The following is an 11,228-nucleotide window of genomic DNA, read 5'->3' on the forward strand; positions in this document are numbered from 1 at the left end:
TTTATGCACAGCCAGCACCAAACAGATAGAACGGCAAAACTAATTGAATTATAACTGCCACCATTTAGAAATAAACAAACTTGTATTTGTGATGACCAGAGCTGACACAAAAAGTTAATTGTGAAATGTTTGCGCGTTGTAGAGTAAAGTACCAGCAGTTCAAGCATTTTCATAATATCTAATTTGTAAAAAAAGACTTTGATAATCGAACTCATTCTTGTTAAGTACAGCCGCAGTTGTCACCAGAAAAGCTTTTTCCCTGCAAGCGCCAGTCCGAAAGCCAGAAACACGGAAGTGTGAAAAAGGCTAATTGTTAGGCTTCAAAAAAAAAAAAAAACCATCAGAGAGGAAATATTACAAATGAACATTATATTATATTTATTTGTCCAATTACCTCTGAAAATGGGGGAACTGTGTATAAAAATGGTTGTCATTCCTATGCATTTTATGTTATATTTTTGTTCAACCCCTTGAATTAAAGCTTAAAGTCTGCACATCAATTTTATCGTGATAGTTTTCTTTTTCATTCTGTTCTGGTGGCATACAGAGCCAAAATTATGAAAACTGTGTCAGTGTCCAAATATATATATGAACCTGGCTGTAGGTCTACATTAACTATCAATTAATTCATAAAAACATCATGCAAGTGTACTGACTGAGACCACTGGCCTATATTAAAACCATGTTAAATATTCACTGCTAAATCTACAGACAATTCTGGAATAATATGGAATTTGGAAATGGAAAACGCATAGAAACCCTGATTTGAGGTAAGCCCAAGTAAAATGCTCTAAAGAGCGTGTGCGAGCCGCCTATAAATTGTCACTTCTAATTAATCAACATGTTAATAGCAGTTATATTGACATTTCCGTCTCCGTACGCAAATGAAAGTAGTTATCGAAGGGGAAATGAAAATAAGTATGACAGATAACGCTTCTGGACACATGCGCCTGTAAAGTCGCTCGTTTGGGTGCTACAAGACCGCTGTCTGCTTCTCACCCGGTTTAGCAGGTCGATCTCCTCCTTCAGCTTAACTATCAGCTCGTCCTTGTCCTGGTGGGCTTTCAACAGGTGACTGTTCTCCTGCCTCTCCGCGGCCAGCTCCTGTGAAAGTGTAATTCCATCAGATCCAAAGCCTTAAGCGCAATTACAATAGTACATAGTGTGTGCTGCTTTGCCTACTTTCGTACTTCTGTATGCAAATAAGCACTGTTAGGATTGACTAAACTCTTAGAATTTCAGATTAATGCCATGCGTGGCAGGTTTCGGAATACTTGATGCACACTGATATGGAAATGTGGGTGATTGTCAATATCATGGTCTTTTCCAAATGATTTTGCACCTTAGTTCACATTAACGCTCTAGGAATGCACACACGACAGCACCTTGTAAGTTACTTGGTTATGTTTCTGCAGCGCTGTGCATGATAGTGACATTTCTTCGCTCTAAAATGCTGTTCCACATCATAGCATTCAACATACATTATCAAGTAGCAACCTCATTTTTGGTATGGACAGAAAAATTGCTTGTTACAAACTTGGCACATCGAGCGTGGTTAGGATGTGCTGTTTGTTTTATTCAAAACAGAACATAAAAGTATGCTGTCCGTGTTCCCCACGGCTTTTCCTTTGGCTTAGGAGGTAAATGCTCAATTCTCCCTGTTACACAGGTTAATCCTCCATCACACCTACACGTAGGAGCATGTGAACATATGTTCCTACATCCTCAGAGACGCATTAATATTTATGACTATAATACAGGGCTATAAAGCAGCACCTCGATTGACTGTCACTACAGACGTTACAATCACAATCATGAAGCGTGTGGCCTTAATGCGTCATGTGCCTTTAAGATCGCTGTTCAGCTGATCTTGAAGTTTAAGAAATATTCATCTCACTATTAAAGCGTTCGCTGCATGTAAATTTGTTGCATGGAAAATCTTAAGCTAATTAAGTTGAAGGTTATTACAGTGCTGTCTGAGTCACGCCGAGAGATATATGTGAAACCTTATGAAACCACTGCAAGATAAGCTGCTAAAAAAAATTAAGGCTTACTGGGTTTGGATATGGACCCCATGTTGAAATGTAATTTAATATCAGTATATGATAAAGAATCCGTGCGGGTTTGAAAGTATGCTGACATTTGAGAGTAAGAGGCACGTGGTTTGGTCTGGTGGCGTTTCGTAAAAGCGCTGCAGATGGAGATTTCTTCCAGAGAAAGGTCAGGATTGCACCGAGAGACCGTTGGAAACGGCACCGGTCATTTGGCATTGACCAAAAGATAGCAGAAAGCCGTCGGAAACTGGATGAAATGTTGACATTTCTGCCTCGAGCGTAAGGCAATGCCGATTGATTATGTGTACAGATTGAGGCAAAAATTGGACTCGATGGGTACGAGGAAAGTCTACGAGATCAAAAAGTTCAGGTCAAATGTGTTGTTTGGGACAGGACCTGTGTAAAAAGCTGTAGGTAGGACAGGCTGCTCTATCTTGATGGTAAATGCATAGAAACGTACCCTTTCTAGCTCCTCTATCCTTCTCTCCTGGGATGTGAGCGCAGCTCCGCTGCCTTCCCTTCCGTGTCGATGGCGATGTCTGTTTCCTTCTTCGTCGCTGCGCACACAAAAAAAAACATTTTTTGAGTTAAAATCCATTTCTAATGGCAAACAACTTGTTATATATATTTTAGATGGAGCATCTAAATGAATAGGCCTACATATTACCTTCCCTTTGAACATATCAAATACAGCACACAACAAACTAAAAGTTGTCATGCTTATTAACACTGAAAAACATTTTCGAACAGTGTGCCTAGTTCGTGACTCACAGCTGGCGGTGCCACGCACCTCTAATGGAGACGTCTCCTTAAAAGCTTAAATAAAAAAAAATATAAAAACAGGTGCACACTTTTTCACTCTTGTGTTCTGGTTACAAAAGATGCCTTGCTAAAACATCTTTTCACACATTTTTCTCCCTTCAAACGAGACCTCAACCGTTTTCCAACATAATGGCTTGGAAAGTGTGTCATTTATTTCGTAGGAGCGGAAATAAGAAAACTCAAGTAGTAAATTATCAGAGTATGAAAAGCCTTTTTATGGCACAGTAGAAGGCATTAGAGCAATGCGCTTTCATTAGCGAGGAGAACAGACCTGCTTCTTACAGGACTGTGCCTTGGGACATCGCTGTGTAGCTAGTCAAAAAAGGGGGGAGTGGGGTTGGGGAAGAATATCTGTCTTTTCCCATTTGTTTCACTCTCCCCATCTTTCTCGCTCTTTGCTTAGGCCAGACGCTCTGGGAATATTCATGTGGAACTTATTTTAACCAGCTTCATTTCAGTAATTACATATGTGGAAGACTTGGAGAGGATTCCTTCATAATATTTCACTCATTCGGCTGATAACCCTTTCCCGGGAATCAAATTATTGGGCCTTCTTTTCGCTTCAGAGTGTTGTTCTGAGCAAGGCCTGTCTGTACATTCCACAAAAGCGGGAAGAAAAGAACTGTCAATGAATCAGAGAAAGGCTCAAGTATGTGGTCTTTTTTTCTCACCTGCCCGAGGATTTGCAGATTTATGAACTCCCTGTATTTTCCATGCTCCCTGAAATTGTATGTAATGTTAAAGATTTCATGTGTATCAAAAGTTAGATGCACTGACTCAAACAATGGTGTGAGAATGGGGTGCCCAATCGATGAAGGACTAGAATAAGCTGTAAACCTGAACTTTTTCGATTCCAATTGGTGACGTTGATGGTGCAGAAATGATATGCCTTAAACAAAATATCTAAAATTCTGTTGAAAAACAGAATATAGAAAGCTAGTCTCATCCAGAGAATCATCAGGATACATCTCTTAAAGGAGATCATGAAATCAAAACCTAGTCTATTTATTTTCATAATAAATGTCCCTGATCTCATAGTGACTTCACAGTTTCTTCAGGGAAATTCCTACAGCACTTAAGAGTTACTGAAGTCAAGTAAAGTCAGGTTTATTAGTATAGCGCTTTTCACAATACACATTGTTTCACAGCAGCTTTACAGATTGTGACATATCAATTTCTTGTTTTAGGAAATAATAATTAATATAATTCATTTCTTTAGTCCTTTAGTCAGAATTACATGTGGAATAAACAGACAATGTGCATTATGCATAATTAATGCTTCATCTGTGTGTAATTCAGTTGGAGAGACAAAACAGAAGCTAAATGCAGTTTCATGTTGTTTTGAAGCATGCGTTAAGATCTACAGTGTGCGTTTGCAGCCACTCTCAATTTGAAAGAGGACAGAGCCCTAGTCAAAACAACTTGTCATTTTACATTTCAAACATTTACATTTCACAGCTACCAAAAACAGAATTCAGAAATGTTCTTGAAATTGCTGTGAAATCAGCTGTGAAAGTGACAAACGCGAAATGCCGCAGAAAACACTGGCGCCGCAGAAATATCCTGCTCTGGATGAAACTAGCTTCAATTGCCTCTCTCTTCTAAAGGTTTTTACATTTTCTAACCACAGATGGGCTGAAGGGAGCTCTAGCCCATATAACATTATCATCCATGGAGGTCTGGTTGGGCGACGATCGCTCGGGCGCTGAAAAACCATTTGCCAGCTCAAATGTTCTCCGCGGTTATTCCCAGAGTGTCTCTTTTGACAGACGGCCGTTCTAATCCTCCAGCTAATGAGGAGGTACGGTGAAGTGCTTCATCTAATGAGATTCAGGTCAAACGTACAGAATGGAGCCGATGTGCAACCGACCAGTCTAATGCTCATGGACCCAAACTATTTAGCTAAGACCAGCATCATTATTAATATTATTATTGCTCATTCTTAGGGTTAGAGATCTGAAGAAAACCCGAAGAGTAACTCTTCCCACAAATTTGTGGTATGGACATGAACGGTATCCCAAATTGTGTGCTTTCTTTGAAGTGATTGAACTTTCCTAGTACATTATAATTATGGATCTGAGCCATGTCTAGGGACCTTTTGGGTGGGCTCTTTTTCCTTCTTCTTCATCTTCTTGATGGCAAAGAAACCACCTAGCAATGCTCTGGCAACAATCTAGCATAGTAGCGACGAGTAATTTTCTTCAGAAAATGTGAAACTAGTTTAAAAAAAAAAAATGCATTTGCCCTGATATTTTTCAAAGACGACGCATCTATTGTTATTCAACACTGAAGACGACAGAAATAATAGTAATAAAGGAAACCATAAAGGAAAAGGTCCAGTAATGCGTCCAGATGAGGTGTGTGATGTATTTCGCCATGGCTTTATCAGTATAGTGTAGTCTGAATCTGATCGACTCTGAGAACGGAGCAGATGTCCAATCTGAATGTTCATGTCCTGGGAATGTAACCGCCACTCTGTTGCATTAGTCCCCTGTGGAGAGGAAACAGGAGGAGGCAGAGGTAATGATCTGCTCCTGGAAACCCAACAGGGGGCTTTGTGTGTATGAGAGAGAGAGAGGGCCGGAAGTCAACTCTAAATATGTTGGCCGCAGATTTAATTCATTTTGTGTTCATTCCTCAAGAATAAACTTTTGGTTAGGACTCAAATAACCATTAGACATATTTTACTTGTGTCCGAAACACTAATTATCTTCAACGGAACATCATTAATTTAATGATTATGGCTAGCTCCTCCTTTTGTTCTGATGCATTGTGAGCGTGTTCGTTGTGGTTTCTGCTGCCGGTTCTGCCGTCTACCTGTCATGCCGGCTATTGGCAGAGCCCAGCGTGTTGGAGTGCAAGTATCAGGGCAGAAAGATGGGCGACAAATCAAACGGCCAGACTGAGCTTCAGATGGGCTTTTGTCTGCATCACCCTGGATCCACAATGCACTGGCACTTTGTCAGTCCAAGCCATTGTAAACAGGGAGGTCTGATTCATTTTAGTGAATCGGTTTGTTCATTTAAATGAACTAGTTCAAATGTCTGGATGGATTTTTACACTTCTATGTGACATCCAGCTGCCAGGATGTTGAGGTGTTCTGAGTGGTTGTTAGCATCTTGTTATGCCATTGCTAGAATGTTATGGGTGGGTGGTTGTTTTGCTGTTACTAGAGTCCACCATGATATTCTGGTCACTAGACATGGTTAGGGTTCCCACATAAAAAAACTGTCCGCTGATCATCTGCCATGTGAAAAATCAAACCTCTAATTGCTCTTCAATGAGATGCACCATTTGAGAAACCATTCATGTGTGCAGCACAAGAGCTGCAGGATGAAAAATATTCTCGTAGCTTCATAAAATTAAGGTTAAACCACTGATGTCACATGGACGATGTGCTTACTACGTTTTTGGGCCTTGAACGTGTCAGTTCCATTGCTGTCTATGCAGGGTCAGAAAACTCTCAGATTTCATCAAAAATGAATTTGTGTTCCGAAGATAAACGTCTTAAGGGTTTGGAACGACATGAGGGTGAGTAATTAATGACAGAATTTTCATTTTTGGGTGAACTATTCCTTTAAATACAGATAATACCACTATTTACCTCACAGATTTACTTTCAAATTTATCCCTTACAGTTGAATTAAAGGGGTCATATGATGCGATTTCAAGTTTTCCTTTCTCTTTGGAGTGTTACAAGCTGATTGTGCATAGATAAGATCCCTGAAGTTGCAAAGACTAAAGTCTCAAAACCAAAGAAATAATGATCTTTAAAAAAGCATCATATGACCCCTTTAATTACTTATGCATTTTAAGAATCAGTTCAAAAGAACAATTGGTGCGTGAATCTCAACTCAACTGCTGCAACCTGTATAAAAAATTGAATGTGACATTTGGAAATGCTTAAGAAAAATTGCCATTGTTGGGGCAGGAAGTGTTTACATGAGAGGTGACACAGGGTCATGCTGGATATTTCTTTGTCAAAGTCACTCAGTGTTTGGGTCTGCAGTGAGTTTTTAGTTTGAACTTCCTAGAACTTTTCTCTTAATTTTGTATGCTCAGCTGGATACAAACAGTCCACTTGTATCATTCAAGTGGAAACAAATTCAGGCCTGACTTTGCTGCCAACTGAGAGAATGAAAGCAACTGGCGTTCTTACAGTGGCTCTGAAAATGAGTCCAGTTAAGCCATGCTGTCGTTTCACAGGCTTTAAATCCCTTTCTTCTGACAAGACACTTCTTTTTCAGAAGTTTTGCTAAGGCAAATTTCCAAGCCAGGAGAATACTTTTTACATCTGACAGAAGCCACCAGATGAGCGAATGGTCCAGAGTTGCGGTCAACGACTAAAACGGTTTAATCCCTTCGATCTCCCTCTGCGCAATGCAGTGCTGAAAAGACATATCTTACCCGCTGACAGATATTATATGCAGTCAGACTCACCTCTTATGACTTCTGGATCTCGGAGTGTCCTGAAAAATAAAACAGAGGCATAAAAATGAGAATAACCTATTGGTTTAATGGAAAAAGAGATAGACCTATATACAGATACACAAACACAAGCCCACACGCAACAGCCTCCCAATAGTTTCTGTTGGCCTTTGAACGGTATGACTCACTCTATTCATACGCCCCTTTCTGAGGTACCAAAGCTAAACCAGACAAAAAATAAATAATCAGAAAACAATAAATCCAGGCACTATAACTCAAACAGAGCTGAACCTTACGGTTGTGTTTGCTTCAAAGAAACAAGTTCCATCACTGTGATGGCCTACAGGTTATGGTTATCATTCTCAAACTCTCACTAAAGGCTGGTATCTATCCAACTGTCATACAAAACACTTTCAGACCCATATGTTCCAGGAACACAAAGTTTGGCTATTCATAATGTTTAGGTACATGTTTTTCTTCTTTTTTTTTTTTTTTTACAACAATCAGATTTTACTAATCATTCCTCTTATTGCCTCAAAGCCTCTCGAAATATTGTTTGGCTGAAGCAAGATGTTGGCAATCTAATTCCACACCACCACCACAATATCATCATCTCTTTATACACAAAGCTCTAGGGAAACGTATAAAGTTTCAACCATCATAAAACATATTTCAGAGGCAAAATCCTTTTTTAATGTCTTTGCATCTGTCTGGTGGTTCTTGGCCTGATTTTGTTGAGAAATTAAATGCTCAAGCAAAATAACCTGTGCGGGTTTCAACAGACACATCACACAAGATCTTTGAACAATGCTGTACTGTACCTTGAAAATCTATCCAAAAATATGTTCTTACTATCGGTTTCTGGTCTTATTGTGAATGATTTATCACTGCCTAGAAAAAAATGTTTGTCTTCATAATCTTTCATTAAATAAAAACTTTGCTCTGCCTTTGTTTCTAGCCCCTGCTTTTAATCACCTGTGATATAATTACAATTTTTCATGAGCTAATCATCAAAATCAAGTCCCATCCTACATCTTTTCTCATTTATTATAATTTCACTCAGAAATATGTGACATTACGGAAGTAAAATGGCTTGTGAATGCTTATACACATCAGAGTATGTGAGCGGAGCGGAGTGGGTGCGGAGCTACCCTCAGCTTCGCCATAGTAGAGACGTTGCACAGACAAGTAAGCTAAGCGAGTTAAGCAGTCATATAATATAGGGATGCACGATATATCGGCCACCATATCGGTATCGGCCGATAAATGCTCCTTTTTTCTGTTATCGGTATCGGCCCGATAAGAACATTTGGCCGATATCTTAAAGCCGATAAATAATGCATTATTTCCTTCAGAGACACTTCAGATGCACGCTGTTCGTTTGCAGCCTTTTGTTAAACCATGTTAAAACTATTCTTCTAGTATTATGCATTTATTTTTCGTTTAATATAATTTCTGAACAGAACTTTGATTTTTCAAGCATAGTGAAATAATTTAGCCACGGAGCGGTGTTTCTGATCAGTGGAGCGAGGAGTGGAGCGGGAGCGGGAAATGGTGAACCCGGAGCGGAGCTGGAGCGGAGTGATTATTGAATGCTTGGAGCGCGGAGGGGAAATTGTTGCCACTCCACTCCACTCACATACTCTGATAAACATGCAGAGCCCAATGGTAATTTGGTGATACAGAGTGCTAAATTACTCAAAGTAACTATTGTTTGTATAGCTGGAACCATTAACCTTTAAAAAATTAGGCATTTTGGTCATCACAGACGAAAAGTAAGAGCAAAGAAACAGAACAAAAAGTGTGTGTGAGAAAGAGAGATGAGGGAGGTTAACTGAAATGGAGAAAGCAAATATATTCATTGTATTCAGCCCAGTTCTCTTCTGATAAATTGCACATTGCTTAGGAATTCATAGCTGTTTGCGATGATGGGCTTTGTGATTTTGACAGCCAATTTAAAAAGGTAAGATCTCAGGATCTCAGAAAGCCAGTCTAATAAAGTCCGGCACAGGCCTGCTCTGGCATTCTGAAGCTGTGCTCATGTGCCCTAAATCTTTCCTGCTTTATGCGATAAACATTCAAATCCTTCCAGAGACAAGTGGCCCAAGCCTGTTGCCCGTACACAATTCATATTTACCCACATAGGCCTTGTAAGATTAAATACGAACGCTGAAATCCTCAAGCTTACCGAGCAAAAAAAAACCTTTGAGAATTCCAGCTGTTGAGCAGCGTTTTAAAGGAAACTGCATCTAATTGCACTATGCAAATTCTGCTTTGCCCCATAACACTTCTAACAGGCGCTTTTGTCAGGTGAAAATTACACTGCCACCATCTCATCGCTCTTATTGCTAGGGTCAGCGCGGTGACGCATGGGAAATCTCTCCCAGCGCATCTAACGTCTTCACACGAGAAGTGCTAATTAAAAATGCAAATGAGCATGAACACTTTGGTTCAGAATTAACCCAATATTGTCACGCAAAGGCTGTCTCAAACCCTAGTGCAGATGTTCTGACCAAAATGTTAATAAATGTACACCCTACTGACAAGCAAGTTTTATGTCTCAAACCTTACTGAGTTTCCCACCTAGACACCTTTTCGCAATTTCATTTGCACGTTTAAATGCACCTATGATATCTAGGAAGCCGTTTCTGTCCATGATTTTTGTCCATTGATTACTGATGTCTAGGTAGGCAGCTCACTAGGTTTTTGAGGCACTGATGCACAGATGGAGTTGAATTTTCCAGCGATGCACTGCTACATTGGCGCCACACTGGAGCGAGATGATCCCGTGGAATGTTCCGTACGGTTCTGCGAGTTCTAGTGGTTCTCCGGTATCAGAGTGTTTTCCTTGTATGGCAGAATAGAAGAAAGGTAAAGCGCAGCTTAAGCAGAAGCAGATGGAGGCCTTGAGCTGATCAGGACTTCATTTTAGAAGAGAGAGAAGCAGCAAAACAACACACACACACACACACAGCACCAGAAGGGAAATGCTTGTCCCAGCTAGGGATGTTCATTTCGGTTATTTTTCCTAACCGACAACCGACGCTCGTTAAACGATTATTAACCGTTAACCGACAAGATTATTTTAAATTAGAATTTAATTAAATTAGAAAGGATGTGTCTGTGACCCGTTAAAAATACTAACATTTGTTTCCCGGGGATTAATTTTACATGCGCAAAAAGCAGCAAACAACATAACATGAGGATTCACATGGTCATCATATCACATCACGCACCTGCAGTGCTTTTGCGAGCGGAGAAAAACATAATAAAGCTAGGCTATATATAAACGAATAAATAGGCCTATATGAGAAATATATCTTTACTTAAATAATAAATTAAGAAAATGAAAGAAAAACTGTAACAAGTAGCCTAGTATGCAGAGATTCGGTTCATTTTTGTGCTGCGTGAAAGGAAACCAGACGGCAGAAAGCGGCATCCTATTTTTCTTTAGGCTTATTTTACAAAAGCACAAAGATTTGTTTTTATTGTGAATGTACACAAACAAAGGCAAACCTTTTACAATTTCGATTATCTTTATGACTAAAAGGTGTAGTTGTTTCCACTGTTAGAAGGAAAAAATTAAAGTGATTGATTGCTCTTGCTCTTGAGCAATCTACGCTCTTGATTGATTTGCTTTGAGTGTTCTGACTATTTGTGCTACCCTGTCAGATTTTGCTACCACCCATTAAAACAGATGGTAGCATAATTCGATAATGAAAAGTGCTACCTAGGGCTGGGCGATATAGCTAAAAAATGTATCAACGATATAATGTTTCATACCAAGGAAGTAACCGTCTATAAAAAACGTGCATTACATCTAAATTAACTCATATAAATGAGCATATGTATGAACAAAACAGCATCACGTATTTATGCATTGCTTAATACAAAGAGCCGAATCGCCCATCACACAGATTGCCT

At 39.6% G+C, this 11,228-nt stretch overlaps 1 protein-coding gene across 2 annotated transcripts in view; it reads right to left on the reverse strand.

The window, feature by feature from the left end:
• Positions 1 to 11,228, reverse strand: part of LOC107694180 (PRKC apoptosis WT1 regulator protein-like) — a 95,104-nt gene that overhangs the window by 23,237 nt on the left and 60,639 nt on the right. For both annotated transcript variants that reach the window (XM_016493807.1, XM_016493808.1), the window contains exons 4-6: positions 7,317 to 7,345; positions 2,515 to 2,611; positions 1,000 to 1,104 (exon numbers count right to left, since the gene is read on the reverse strand). In XM_016493807.1, coding sequence (XP_016349293.1) covers positions 1,000 to 1,104; positions 2,515 to 2,611; positions 7,317 to 7,345 — 231 coding nt within the window. The remainder of the gene's footprint in view (positions 1 to 999; positions 1,105 to 2,514; positions 2,612 to 7,316; positions 7,346 to 11,228) is intronic.

The sequence above is a fragment of the Sinocyclocheilus anshuiensis genome, unplaced genomic scaffold (assembly GCF_001515605.1).
Source record: "Sinocyclocheilus anshuiensis isolate Anshui unplaced genomic scaffold, SAMN03320099.WGS_v1.1 scaffold1003, whole genome shotgun sequence".
In the NCBI taxonomy this organism is placed as follows: Eukaryota; Metazoa; Chordata; class Actinopteri; order Cypriniformes; family Cyprinidae; genus Sinocyclocheilus; species Sinocyclocheilus anshuiensis.